The sequence below is a fragment of the Cynoglossus semilaevis genome, chromosome W, assembly GCF_000523025.1.
Source record: "Cynoglossus semilaevis isolate Cse_v1.0 chromosome W, Cse_v1.0, whole genome shotgun sequence".
Lineage (NCBI taxonomy): Eukaryota > Metazoa > Chordata > Actinopteri > Pleuronectiformes > Cynoglossidae > Cynoglossus > Cynoglossus semilaevis.
This window is the reverse complement of record NC_024327.1, coordinates 7,914,795-7,930,615: the sequence shown is the minus strand read 5'-3', so window position 1 is coordinate 7,930,615 and position 15,821 is coordinate 7,914,795. Positions and strand designations below refer to the sequence as shown.

Here is a 15,821-nt window from a genome sequence, read left to right as displayed (position 1 = left end):
ACTCTGGAGGGGCGAACAACAACAACAGCATCCTCCAGTGTCCAACTTAGGTCACTACCCTTTTCCACAAATCTCCGTCCCTATTGATCTGCCACTCCATGCGCGCCCATCTCACCGATATTGTCAAAACCCAGGTGAAGCAAACTAATTCGGGCCTAGCCATCATTCTGGGTGGATTAACCACAGAATTCCATTCACTAAATATTGGTGTTAACATGGTGTTTAAAGTTAAATTGCGAGCTGCATGGGAGCATTGGATGACAGAAGGTGAACACACATTCACCAAGACAGGGAGGCAACGCCGGGCGAGTTACGCCACTATCTGCCAATGGGTCGTGGATGTCTGGTCTAAGGTATCAGTCTCAAATGTTGAATCATCACTGAACAGCTAATTAACAGCAATGACACTGACTAGGATATTGACGAGAGGGATCCAGGCATGCTTGATTGTTTCGCTTAATGCGCCTTATAACCCAGTGCGCCTTATGTATGAAAATATTCCCGTTCATTGATATTGCGCCTTATAATGCGGTGCGCCTTATGGTCCGAAAAATACGGTATAACTAATCGTGATTGATAATGATCACAATTAATCATGAAAGATCATCAACATTGAGAGTATTCAACATTCCCAAGTATGATAAAATCTTTTCATGTGGTATATTGCTGGAACAGAAAGACAAATGAGAGCAGGTAGATGTATTTGTTTTTGTGACCAATCTAAAATCTGAAATATTGTTGGTGGATATGAGTTATTACTGTACATCTTGATGTTAACTTGTAGAGCGGTTGCTTTAAAAACTTTAGTGATTGTCATAACAAAATGAATCCGTTCGTGCTAAATACGCATGGGCAGAATGACAGATTATACCAATTAATCTTCACCGATTAATAAACACATAACAAACATTAATGAAGGTTCAGATACGTTGCATTTAAGAAGAAGTACCATCTTCTCTGGTGTTAGGGTTGTTTTGGGAATATGCTTTGGCTGTTTTGTTAGACCTAAAGGAGGAAAACATTGACTGCTCATTGGTGATTGGTTGTTTGTGCCTTTGTGTTTTAACAACCTCAGATCGAGACATCCGGCCAGATTTCAGTCCTGCGACTTTCCAATCTGTCATCCTCGGACCACAACAGCAGGATCAGCTGCATAGCAGAGAACATAGTGGGAGACAGAGAATCCTCTCTGCTGCTCAACATACTGTGTAGGTTTTACTGTCACAGATAAAGGGTGTGCTCTTTAAACAGTTCACGCTGGTTATCACATTTTCATGCTTACGTTTTTTTTTTCGCCTCAGTTCCTCCTAAAATCACCAAGTTGAGCGATGCCATCTCGGACCATCACTGGTGCATCCCCTTCAGCGTGTCAGGTAAGAGAGGCATCAAGATGAAACCCCAATGTCACAACATGCCGTTAATTTCTACTAATTGGACAGCTTGAAGTGTGTCACAGCGTGTATTGAAATACAGCAATTATAGGCCATAAGATAAACCCTATTATTGTTTCATCTCGCTCCGACGTCTGGGAACTACACAATCTTAACTTAATAAAAAACAAGTTACGTTAAATAATACAGAAAAAAATCAAAAGGCATTTTATGCCGAACTAGTTTCTTCAGGGCGTAATAAGATTTTGGTTCGCGAGCAGTGGCACGGTTCGACACGTGATCGTGCTAGACCAATCGAGTAGCTGAATGATGTCAACACTCCGGCAACATGGCTGCCTCCGTGGTTTTACTTAACGTTACCGATAGAGAGGAATTCTCCCAAAAGTCTTCTAAAGTGGGCCAAATGGATTCTGTGACAGTGCTTTATACATAGCCACCTGCATGAAGAACAATGAGGCAAATAGACGATAAGGTGAACTTTCTTTGTGAAGTCATTTTAATCAATAAAAGAAGTAATCAATGACAAGGACCATTTGTTTATTCATTCGTTCATTTATTTGCATCTAACTAAATAAAACAACACTGATCAACCATAAAAACATTCTTTATTAAAACATATATAAAACAATACAAAACAGGATAAGAAAATGGATGGTAATGTTAACAATGCAACCACTGCAATACAACTCTGTGGCAATAGGCTATACATGACATGTTAGTCTTCACTGTCAGTGTCAGGGCAGTCGTCATCCTCCTTCTCCTCAATTTCCTTTGTGTTTGCACAGTTGCAACACCTACACAGGTCTGTACAACAGAGTCCTGCAGAGACACAGGAACACCTACCTGTCTCACAGGCACTCTCCTTGCAGCTGCAGTGTATGACATGCAAAACACTATCAGGGGCTGGATTTTTTGTCATCCATGTGACATGTAGGTTTCCATCTTCGAGGTGCCAACCATTTCCAGCAGGTGATGGAGCACCTATATTTTGTTTGAAACAGGACCTCATGACTGCATAACACATAGGGACTGATTGATCCCTATGTGTATGTACACGCTGAGGTCTTTGCCCACTCCTGTAAGGTATATTTGTCCTTTTTCTTGCATATTATGCACAGGGCTGGAAGGATGGGGCCAGAGCTTGCGATGAGCAGGCCTGACCTGGGTCTAAGTTTCTTTGTCGGACTTGGTGTCGTCCTGCTCGATGTTGATGGGATGGCCTCACTTCTTGAGCGGTCTTCCGTATCCTCTCCTCTCTCTCTCTCTCACGCGCGAGACGCCTTTTCACTTTTGCAATTGCACTCTTGTCAATAAACCTCCAGTAGCATGTGGGATGGAAAGCAGTGTTCTCGGGAATGCTTTCAAACTCCAAATCCAGGCAGTGTTTGTAGTTTTCAGCTACTGTAGTGTCTGCTTTTTTGATCCCAAGTCAAAGACAGGAACGTCGAGGCAGAGTTCTGCGTTCAAACTGTGTTTTTATTACAAAGAGAAGCAAGAACAAGCAAGACAGTATGCAGAGTACATTCAAACAAAACAATTATGCATAAAAACGAACTTACAGAGACTTTTCTCAGGAGTCAGTGCCAATCTAGTAGCCTGCCGATTACCCAGGACCTATGCCAGGAGTGCTGACTCACTAATTCAGAGGTCCCAAGACCTCTGAATTTATACAGACATACAAACAAGTATGATGAGGGAATGGGTTTTCCCTCAATGAACTTCCTCTGCAGGTGTGATACCATGGCAACCATAGAGCGTCTCCCTCTTCTGCTGCACATGTTCCAGGGGTCACATGCAGTTTAAGACAAGCACTGGATGTATATTATCAGAAACAGTATTGTTACCTGTTGAATTATAGCAGAACAGTAATATTCCTCCACTATAAATCGACACTCACCCCTCAACCCGAGCCACCGTTGTAGACCCTTCTTGTACGTATTCCACCGTGCGAGTGTGAAATACTAAATTTTTTCGTGCCTCACAGATGCTATGTGCATACAGCACTGGTTATATCCTGAAGATTTTGTTATTTTACTAATTTTTGGTGAGTTTACCTCTTCTTTGGTACTGCTAGATGAAACTCCGCAGGCAGCCATCTTGCTTTTCTGTTTACCAAAAGCTGCTACCCTATTGGTGTAGTCTGGTCACGTGTCGACCATGCCACCTCTCGCGCACCAAAATCTTATTGCGCCCTTTAGACGCTTTTTCTGTATAAAATGCCTCGTTATAAAAAATGGGCAGGATTTTTTGCGACAAACGTTTTGCTTTAAGCTTAACATAACTCCTTTTTTATGAACTAAAGATTGTGTAGTTCCCAGAGGTCGGAGCGGAATTCAATTTCTGAAAGACTTTTCGTGGTTCACCTTACGGCCTATTAGCAAAGAAACAAAGCAAGGCAACTGACGGTGAATGCGACCTTAATGAGAAACGCCCATTTCTTTTGTCTCGTGTCTTCCAGGAAATCCTCAGCCAGAACTGCAGTGGTATCGGAATGATGTGGAAGTGACCGAGGGCCAGTACATTATGACCATGATCCATGACATCACAGAGAGGGAGTACCACGGCTGTCTGCAGCTGGACAGTCCCACACACATTAACAACGGCAGGTACAGGCTGGTGGCTAAAAATAGATATGGCACTGACAGGAAGGAGGTGGACGCTCACTTCATGGTGGAGCCCTGGGGTAAAGGTGAGTTCTAACACAATTTCACACAAAATACATTTCCATACATTATAGCACATGTGTATACATGTATTTCTATCTGCTAGAAATGTTAAGACCAGACACTAAATGTAGGGCTTATTTAACGTTTTCTTTGTTTTTTCTAATCATTCTTCATTCTACAACATGTGTGTACATTATGCATAATCCATAGTCCAAAGAATAGTTACATTGAAAGCAACTGGACAAAGTGGGTTTTTTTTAAGACGTTTCACCTCTCGTCCAAGAGGCTTCTTCAGTTCTGACTGACCACTGGGAAATTCCACTTTGTCCAGTTGCTTTTGATGTAACAATTTTTTGGATTAAATGACCTGGAGGACTGAGAACCTACACAGACATAATCCATAGTAGTCTTAAATTATATAGTCATGTATATAACATGTAATATGTATATATATAGTGTTTTGTGTAGAATGATGATGCTTTAAATCAGTGGATTAAAGTTAAGTCAAAATTTAAGCTGTTACAATTTAGACTCAACCAAAAAACATTCTCGGTGTACTGAAAGGATACATAGACTCTAACCAGTTATCCACAGAAAATGTTTCCAGAGTCCAGAAATGAGTGAGAACTATTATCAAAAAGACTCAAAACTCAAAACATCCCACAATAAATACTTCTAAGAAATACACTCTCTCTAGAGCAGGGGTGTCAAACTAATTTTTGTTCACAGGCCACATACAACTGAATTCCATGTCAAGTTAAAAGTTTTTAATTTTATACGATGATTTTTCTTCTCCACTCAGAGCAGAAGTTTTCCTGCTTAAACTGTTTAAAAGCCTCTTGCTTTTTGCAAGGTTATTGGAAATACCTCAAAACAACAAAATTACTTCCGTTTTCACCCAGTGTACACAAACAGTAATACAGTTTTTCTTTGTTTGTGATCATAAGGTTTCGGAACTGAGCCCTACTACTACGGTGAGTGAGATAAACAACAACTGATCATTTGGAATCAAATAGACACAGATGTTGACCTGTGTCACTTCTGTGTGGTACAGAAGTGCAATGCTGTGACCAGTGTGTTTTTGCAGAAAAAAAGAGTGATTTTCTTGTGTAAAACCTAACTATTTCTTGTTTCTTTCTCCAACATCTCCCCCTGCCTGCAGATGTGAGTACAGGTACAACCTTTATTTGCCTTTTATACTCACTGCCAGATTATTTCTTTGAACACTGGTTTTGTGTCAGCACTTAGTTGACATATTTTACACAAAAGTGTGCCGAACTTTAAATGATTTTTCTCCTTGGTATTATTACTCCATCTCTGTTTGGCTTACACTGTTAGACAGTAAGGATATGGATATAGATCAGGGGTTCATTTGGTACCAGCCACAGTGGGACACAGTGAAAAAATGTCCTTCAGTTTTACTAATTTACTTCATTCAAAAATAATCCAGTCATATCCCTTTACTTTTTTCATTCAAAGATAATCTGACAATGTTTCAAAACAACAAAAGCAACAATGGCGTGGTATTACCGATCTGCAGTAAAGGCTGATACAGGCTGACCGGACCTTGGTACAAAAACAGTTGACGACAGCTGTGATAGATGATTAAGTATTAAAGACCACTGGGCTTTGAATTGTATGTAAACAACACACCATATCTAATCAATTCATCAGTTTGTTTGTTCTGCTCAGTATTTCTCTATAAAACACATTGTGTTATGCTACATATAATTTTAATCTGACCTTATCAAATCATACTTCACTGGTGTAGTGTCTCTTTTCCTCTGATAATCTCCACTCTGTCTCTGTTTCCTGTGTAGATGGTCCTCCAAGTGAACCACCTGAGGACAGAGTTGCAGTAAGTCGTGCTTCACCCTTATTTCAAATCAACTGTAATGGTAATTGAATGTGTGAAAAAGCAGCCTGAGGAGGTTGTTCTTTTTTTTATTTTAACCTGTGCTTCCTGTTTACATCCTGCAGGTGTACGTCGTGGTCGGTATCGCTGCTGTAGCCTTTACAGGTTTCCTCCTGATGTTAGTTATTCTCAAGTTCGGAGGGAACTCCAAGTTTAACATCAAAGGTAAGAATGGGAACTTTGACATTAAACCTGCAGAACCACCATTTGTCCCATTTTATTTTTACTTGTACTTTAAAGTCTATATGAAGCGGAATATGGAAAGGCAGTAATTAAGGCGCCATACTAATGTGATTTATACCAAGGAACTCATGCTCCTCTGTTAGCTCACTTAGCATTATTTGCATGTACCTTCTACCTCACCTCTGCTCTCTTGCTTTGGGAAAACTGAGTGATGGACAATTTACATGAACTTTAAATGTTGTTTGTTGTATATTTGATTTGAAGTTCAACATGGAAGGATTCATGGATATTAGGAAAATAAAATATGTACCCTTTTTCATCTACTGGAGAAAAGTTAAAACGTGTAATAAGCAAAATCATAGGAAGCCTTAAGATGCTGCACATTACACAGATCTTCACAGGTACAATAACCTGTCGATGATAATCATTTTTCAAATAAATAACACAGATTATGCTGATTTTTACATTTTTATGTGAAATATATGTAAAATATAAATAAAAATTTTACTAAAGGGCAAATGTGGAACAAAGGGCAAATGTGGAACAAAAGTGTCAAATATACGACTCACTGACCAAAACTGGCCCGGTGGAGGGTTTCAATATGGCCCACTTAACATTTTTCAGAGAAAAAAAAACATTTTGAAAGAGAAAAAATGCACCAAAATGTTATGTTAGTAATGTTTTGTCAAATTATATTTCATTAAATATGTTTTTTATATTTATTTGCATGAAAACAAAGGGGGAAAACATGAACTTAGTGTTATTCATAGATAATGATGTTATGATTGTACTGGTCCGGCCCACTTGACATCTGTCAGGCTGTATGTGGCCCCTGAACCAAATTAGTTTGCTCTGCTCTAAAACAAGCAAATATTGCCCTGCATGTCATATAATCACTTTAAATACGTTCATAATCACATATCCATGAATCCATCATGTTCCACAGATACACACATATAATCACACACAAATTGTGTTTTTGTGTCTTGAGAGGATTTAGATAAACATGAAAACACTCTACTTTTAGACTCTTTTGAGAAGAGATTTTGATCTTATCTCTAAAATCCGTATCACAAAGATAGTTAATCTTAATCCTTATTCTAACTCCAAGCAGACCCTTATTCTAATCCTAACTCCAAACTAGATATTGAATCTCCAAATTGTCTCTCACTCAGCTTGGGAGTATCCCAACAAGTACTGGTACACCAACATCACACACACACACAGAGATACATACACAAACACAAGATCTTCTGTTTACCTGTTCTAACTCTGGCATCAGACTGACCTAGTAGAAACAGCTTTGCCTCTTTGACTTAGTCGTCTTTTCTCGGTGAACTACCACTCACCCACTCACATTTGAATCTATTTCTCTTTTTCTTTATCAATCATTTTAATGATTTTCAATGGTCACATTCAGCTGGCAGCTGGAGAACTGTGAGACTTTCCTCTCATTTCCTGCATTGTCCTTTTACATTGAGACAATGATGCATGTGAAAGAAATTTAGCAGAGGAGATGAGTAGATAAAATATAAATTAATTACAGAGGGAACAGGATGTACTGATAGTCTTTAACAAGTCTGTGGCACTTAGTGGGATGTGTGTGCCTGTGAGAGGAGAGGAAAATGGTGCACCTGATAATTACACCATGATTTTAGTATGTGACACGGAACACTTTGTGTCACAGAATAAGTGCTTCATTTTACGTGAATGTGTTTGCAGGTGTAACCATCAACTTTTTCGTGTGTCGTGCTACATGTCACCCCTCAGTGATGTTGAATGTAAAAGGCTCACTGCATAATCAGAACACATCACTGCTGCAACCATAATGTTATGTTGATTAGTTATAATTTAGTTATGAGTTATTAGTTATTTATTTAGTTATAACACAATAGGGAAGACCAGATTTTGGACAGAGGAGCAAATTGCATTCTGTGAGCACGCAACAGTGAACTCAGAGTAAAACAACAGAATACATGGCTCAGCACTGCTGTGTTTGGTTGGAGCAGAGTTGTATCAAAGCCAGGGAGCGAAGACAAGAACAGCTTCCTTTTGTCCAGGTCGAATAGACATTCTGTGGCCAGAACCGCACAAAATGTCATTGATCGGAACAGTCACCTCCTCTCCCCACTCTGTGTCACCGTCATGCTTGAATCTCTGCTACTATTTTCTCGACAAGCTTCTCATATGATCAAACCTATTGTAGCCTTCACCAGCTTTGAAAGAACTGTGCATTTTACCTGGAAACCTCATTCACAATTTGAAGTGTAGTTGGCATGTCTACGGTCCAGCACTCTAAACTGCGTGCAGACGTATCCTGTGTCATCAGACAGTGAATTCAGGGAGAAAGCTGTCACGAGTGTTGGCGTATACTCTGAATTACATTTGGAATAAATGTAAAGAAGTGAGGCATCCTTAATTGATAAATACTTTTCACTTTACCAGAGAGGACAGGCTCTGTTTACATCTAATGTAGAGGATGTTCTCAGCTCAGATTTGATTTAGTAGAAAATTTGCAAGAACAAATGCAGACATAAAGATTGAATCTGTGAACATTTGATGTGTGTGGGTCTGTAAGTGAGTTTCTGTATGTGTTGTGGACACTTGAGGTGCCATATTTTTTGCAGTGATTGATTTATTGCCCCTCTGAGAGGGTGACTTGATGGAGTAGCTACAGTACTATATACAATGTCTGTGTGTGTATGGGTGTGGTGTCTTCTATCTTCAGACGTGAATGTCTTTTCTCCACAGGAAATGATGTATCGTATTGCTCTCAGTCCCCCCTATATCTTTACCTACTTCCAGTTGTGTATGTTTGTTTTGTTTCAGCACATGTCTGCACTTGTGTCTGAGGAAGGATCATAATACATTTTCGTCCATCTGAATCCCCCTCCCGTGTTTCTCCATCCCACTGACAGTCTCTCTCTCTCTCTCTCTCCCTCTCTCTCTCTCCATGCTCCACATAAGTCCAGATGTATGTGCCCTGCAGCATGTTGACATGAGGGGGGAGGGTTGTGTTGAGAGACACTGAGAGATGGTGGTGTAGGTGCAATGGGTCGAGTACTGCTTAGAAGCACTTGGTGTTATTAACCAGTCTCAAATTAATAACACAACCAGTCTCGTTAAAATTATCTTTAATTATTATTTTAACCTACTAATATAGCAATAATGTATTACTTGGAGTATTACAAATATACTAAAATCAATAGTATTCAATAACAATTAAATATCTGAAGGATTTTGAGTTCTTGGCAAATTGGGTGGCTTCAATGAACAAAGTAACAACACAGACAAATACAGTTTACAAAAATAATCAAATTTATTTATACAACACTGTCAAGTTAATGACGGTGATTGAACTCATGAACAATGATCATAACAACAAAACAAGGCATAAGTGTGTGTGTAGGTGTGTGTGTGTGTACTTGTGTGCGTGTGTACACGAGTGGTCGTGTAAGAGCGCAGTGGAAGAAGAACTGCGAGGTAGAAGGAACGGCAACAGGAAACACATGAGGCGTGTATGCGCTCACGGAGGTGTGAAAGGGTGTTGTGTACGCGCACCAAGATGCGCTCAGGTACAATGAAACAGTGCTTGTGATGTTATCAAAGTATATGGGGGAAGGGAGGCGTACCGCGTGGTCTACTCCAGACAAAGGACTTTGTCGGAGTTTTCCTGATCCCAATACTGATAACGTTACAAGTTAACACTGAAATACTGACGGTGTACAAGAGTATAACACCGAGTCAGGAGGTTAGAAAAGAAGTGCATGCAACAGCCTAGCTATAAAAGCAGCACAGATTTCAGACAACAAAATTCAATATGCGTACTTAAACTGTCCCTAAGTTTAAATAGCACTTAACAATACTACAGATTAACTAACGTGCCCAAATGCCAGCCTTACTGTAGTGAACGTCTGCTCGTATTGAGAGGGTAGTGGAAAGTCCGCACTTCTTGGGTCCTTGCCAGAGTTGGGGACGTCCGTCTGGTTCCACTGTGTGCAGAGAGTCCTCTTGGTTCCGAAAGTCCTCTTTGGGAGGAAAAGTCTCTGACTGTCGATGTGCCGGTTCATACGATTACTGTTAGAAGGAATTTTGTCGCTTCTAAACTTTTCAATAACTGCTTTGGTCGCAGCGCTACGAAAAAGACGCTACTAGAGCATTTATCACCGTGGGCAATGGTGTTTACAAAAGCGCGTTGGTTCTTAGTCTTCTGAGACGAGCAGGTTTCTCTTTTCATTACGGGTCCTACTCAGCGAAAGTCCTGAACAGGGAGAATGAAATTGGGGCTGACCCCCAATTTAAAGGTTGCGGAGGTTACTGATCGTGACGTATGTGGAGTTACCGGAAGCAGTGGAATTATGGGAGTTAGAGTCCTTAAAATGACTGCGGTAGTACCTACAGTGGCGTTACCATAGACTGCAGAGTCAGATAGAGTTCAGGTTGCTGTAACTAAAACAACAGCAACAGCAGCAGCAGTAGTAATACTGCACACAACCACAGTGTTTATTTGAACATCAACCTCTACAGTATGCTGTGACTCAAAAACCAGTGGTTGAACATCAGCTGCAGTTTTAAACTTCCTGAAAAACAATTCTGAGGTTCAAGCTTTCGGTATTCGTCATTGTATTTGCAAACAGCAAATACAATGCTACTTTGTGGCACTGTAAAGTAGAAGTAGAACAGAAAACAGATGTGAATGGTGTGGTCTGGTAGAAATGTAAGAATATAATATATAAATAAATTAATATATATGCACATACACTATATTACCAAAAGTATTCGCTCACCTGCCTTGACTCATACTATGAACTGAAGTGCCATCCCATTGCTAACCCAGAGTTCAATATGATGTCGGTCCACCTTTTGCAGCTATTACAGCTTCAACTCTTCTGGGAAGACTGTCCACAAGGTTGAGGAGAGTGTTTATAGGAATTTTTGACCATTCTTCCAAAAGCGCATTGGTGAGGTCACACACTGATGTTGGTCGAGAAGGCCTGGCTCTCAGTCTCCGCTCTAATTCATCCCAAAGGTGTTCTATTGGGTTCAGGTCAGGACTCTGTGCAGGCCAGGCAAGTTCATCCACACCAGACTCTGTCATCCATGTCTTTATGGACCTTGCTTTGTGTACTGGTGCACAGTCATGTTGGAAGAGGAATATATAGTGTATATATGGAAATTCTAACTCTAACACCCCTAAAATGACACCAAAATAAATTGAGACATCACACATATATGAGCTGGAGCTAGAAATGTGTTTCACATAAGAATATTTCAGTGTATTGCAGGTAGAAAATTGCACATCAGAGCCTTTTTGGAAAAACAAAAAACAAATGTTTCATTATCTTTAAGAAAAAAAAAGTTGTTTCTGTTGTTGGCAACAAAAGGTGCCAAACGATATTGTAGATTTTTGAAAATGTGACATCATTTCTATGCATGGATTTTGTGATCTTATCGTGTATGGTCATGTTTTTGAATGAGTTAAATGTCAAATATGCAAAATTGTAATCACTAATATTAAAGATTCAAAAGTTTGAGAGAGAGAGGATGAGAGTGAAAGGGGGAGCAATAACTTGGCTGAAACTCAAAATGTTCCAGGAGAAAATCTGCAAACACACGCTCTCCGGGCAGACTTGTGTTTATTTTCTACTCTGGTTAAAACATTTTTGCAAGGAAAAGTGAGGCTGTCTGGGTTCAATAACATTAGATATTTTTGACCTATAGCTGCCGGGACTCTGACTTAATTCCTGTGGCATCACAGAGTCAAGCCTCTCCCAGCCGTTATTGGCTGGATGGTGGCTGGAGGTGCAACAGACCGAGACACAGTGAAATAACATTTGTGCTGTAATGTAAGAGCAGGAGTTCAACATTGAAGTTGAATATTTTCGGTCATCGTACAGAGCATGTTTTAAAGGCTTTCTGTGTCTAACAACTTGGTCCAACATAGTTGCTGGCACTCATCAATATTTATACCCACTGCATTACTCTCTGCTCGCCTCATCAATAACACATGGGCAGCATCTGATACAGGTTACCTCCTCGCAAACACTTTGCCGCTTCTGAACCCACACCCATTGTGTGTCATTGTGTTAAAACAAAAGTTCACACTTTACTTTCCTTGATAATTGTCAGTATTGTTTTGAACTCAACCTGCTCATAAATTAGACCAGACCTAGACGATCGATACATCCTTCCACTGTTGGAGAGGAAACAAATCAGGGTTTATAAGAGTGGTTCACCTCAGGAAGAAGCAGCCATTGCCTGAGCGCTGATCTGAATAACCACAGCAAAGGTGCAACATTTCACTTAACAGGTTTTGTATCCAGAGTAGTTCCTCTTTGTCACAGATGGCTTCACAGGGAAGGTCTTCTGCTTTGTAATTCAAGTGCCACCAGCTATTGTGTCATTACAGAGCTGAGTGCACTGGCAAATACAGGATGAAGGTCTGGAAAATCAGGTGAAAGGACAAATAGAGCATGGAGAGAAATAAAAGCTCAGAAAAAAGACAATAAAGGAAAAAAATGATACACAGTATATAAAAAAATATAAAAAATATATAAAGCATATAGTACATAAAATATATAGGTATATATATAACAGTATATGAAAAGTATATTAAGTATGGTGTATTCAGAAAAGAAATGAACATCATTCTTTTAAAGATGAAAAGCAATTATGACATAAATATCGCCAAGTATTTGTAGTTTTGAGAAATTAAATTCTCCCAATGTATTTCCTATGGGAAAAGGCAAGTCAGCAAATACTCAGAAAACAAAAAAAGTCAGATGTTAGCAACTATGTGCAGTGGAGATCATGTTTGACATAACAGTGGTAGGAATAAATTAAGTGGATTCAGTTTGTTTAAAAGGTCATTTCCTAATAAACAAAGCCATTCAACATATTTCTTTAAAAAAAGATGATTTTAGCATCCATGTTGATTTGAATGTGGTGAAAATTGTGAAAAGAAATTGGGGAAATGAGTTAGTGTCAGAGTTAGTGACTAAACACATGATAACAGTATTTTACTAAACTAAACAAAATGAAAACACGTAGTATTTTTGATTCAGACTCTGTCAAATCATGAACAATTTGAGTCTGAATCAAAAACACTGGTTGTTACATGAGTCAGATAGAATACAAGCCTTAGAAACAAATAAAACTAAGTGTGGTGAGGCTGAAATGCCTTTTTTTGAAAGAAAGCTTTCAGGAAATAGCACATAAGGACGTTTTGTGTAATGACCCTAAAAAAAACTCTACAGAGAGTTGGGGGAAAACATGCACCTGACAAATGTGGTGCAGCGAGTGAGGGAAGGATGACGCTCCTGTGGGGGAAAGAAAAGCCCGACATAAAACTGAGTTTCTGTTGGTGTCGAAAATTACATTATTCAGTCACCACTATTGTCATCTAACTGCCACAGATAGAATGACCTGAAAAGAACCACACCTGACAACGTTGTACTTTTTACTCGCTGCGAGGGGGAGCAGAGAGACCAACAGCTTCGCAGAGCTGGCTCACCTAAGTCCCAAAGTGTATGAGGACTGCAGCTCCTTTTATTGAGAAAGTTTCACAAGTACTGGGCAGTTGTTTTTTTCTTTAAGTTTTACTCCCAGGGCAAAGTTCATCCGATTCCCATACTTGATGAGAAACAGACCTCATCCTTTATGGACCTACATCGTAAAAAACCTTTCTAGGAGTACCTACTCCTGTCAAGCAGACCATTATTTAACACACTTAGATAACAGATTGTGGTTTAACACACTTTGATTTAACACACTTTAGTAACTAACTATAAATTCTATTTACAGTTTCTGACACGTGGAGGAGCAGCAAAAGTCAAGACAAGGGAGGGGAAAGGTAGTGATTGAAAGTGAAAGACTAATTGTGAATTGAGAGAGGGGGGTTGGGGGTGAAGTGGATGCTAAAACTGACATTTGATGAGAAATGAGTGTGGAAAGTACAGATGGAGTGGGAAAGGAGGAAAGAGAAGAGGAAGCAGATGATAACAGTGAGACACAGGAAGAGGTGGAGGGACAGAGTCCCTTTCTGCTTCACCTATCAATGATTCATCATTAGTGTATGTTTCAGTTTTCTCCTTATTTGGTGGAGTTGCCTGCCCACACACACACACACACACACACACACACACACACACACACACGCAGCTATCGCTGCTGATTGATCGAAACAACACCTTCAAGGTCAGCACATCTCCACTCAGAGCTTCAGGCAGTGCTGAGCATGCTCACTGTTCCTCCTTCTCTCATCCTTCCTCCTCTTCAACCCCCCTTCTTTTATTAAAGAAAAAAAAAGAACTCGAACTCCAAACTTTTGTACAAACTGAAATAAAATGTATTATGAGTTGTAGAGTAATGGAAAATATTCTAATAAGTTGGTGTCCAGATTTCTGTTATATATACAGTATATATACATTCAATATATTTTTTAAAGCCAGGTCAGACTCATGTCACTGTTGGTATTTTACAGATTTCCAACGGATCACAGCCATGCAGTGCAGTAGATCAGGGGTCCCCAATCCCTGGTCTGGGGACCCTGTAGGTCAATTGGTACCAGGTCACAGTGGGACACAGTGAAAAAATGTACTTCAGTTTTACTCATTTACTTCATTCAAAAAGAAGCCAGTCATATCCCTTTACTTTTTTCATTGAAAGATAATCTGACAATGTTTCAAAACAATAGGTCATTTAGACTCTGATACTGACAGAAATTGAAAATGTAATATGCATTCAACCAGGCTGCAGTAACAGCTGATACCGACCGGTCCTTGGTACAAAAAAAGGTTGAGGACCGCTGCAGTAGATGACTGCACGACCTACATCTCTGAGCTCTGTCCATACAGAGATTCTAGGGCAGGTACACAGGGTGTGTGAGCATCAACATCACTCGACCACAGTAGAAGTCATTGCACTGGGTTGTTAACAACAAGGACATGTTAAAGGACCGACTGATTGATAGCTGCCGCATTACAAGTGTTTTTTTTATTACATCAGCGTTTTTAGCTAACTTTTCAGATAAGTGGGTTATATCAGGTAACAGGCTCAAAGCTGCCATGTGACTCACTGAAGCACCATGCTGCAGCCACAGATAAATTAACGCTGTGCAGTTGTGCCCAGGCACACATCGATGTTTTGCTGAGTCCAGACAAATGTGGAAATTAAAAGAATATTCAGAACCAACAGTCCCACACAGCTGCAGCAAATGTGTTGCCCTCACTAGCAAGATGATGTGGCTGCACAGTGGACTTTTATTTACTGTATATATTTTGTGCCAAATCTAGCCCTGATTAACAGTGTTATTTAGTGCTGTTTGTTTAAACCTGGATCATCTGACTGCTAATGTCTGCTAAGTACAAAAACAATTACGATATTTTTCAGACTATAAGGCACACTTAAAATCCTTTAGTCATATCCCTGAGTCATATGAAAGATTCGTGACTCGTGACTACCGAGTCATATTAAATATTTATTCATATTGAACTCACAAATCACTCACTGCGAACAAATCACTCTCTGCTAACTAATATTTTACTGTGAACTAATCTTTCACTACGATCTAATTACTATGCAAAATAATCTTTCACTGTGAACTAATCTTTCACTACGATCTAATTACTATGCAAAATAATCTTTCACTGTGAACTAATCTTTCAT

At 39.6% G+C, this 15,821-nt stretch overlaps 1 protein-coding gene across 1 annotated transcript in view; it reads left to right on the top strand.

Moving 5' to 3' along the window:
* LOC103397098 (BDNF/NT-3 growth factors receptor-like) overlaps positions 1–15,821 on the top strand; it is a 174,403-nt gene that overhangs the window by 42,717 nt on the left and 115,865 nt on the right. The window contains 5 exon segments of the mRNA XM_025052777.1: positions 1,076–1,208; positions 1,302–1,373; positions 3,850–4,143; positions 5,878–5,915; positions 6,038–6,137. Coding sequence (XP_024908545.1) covers positions 1,076–1,208; positions 1,302–1,373; positions 3,850–4,143; positions 5,878–5,915; positions 6,038–6,137 — 637 coding nt within the window.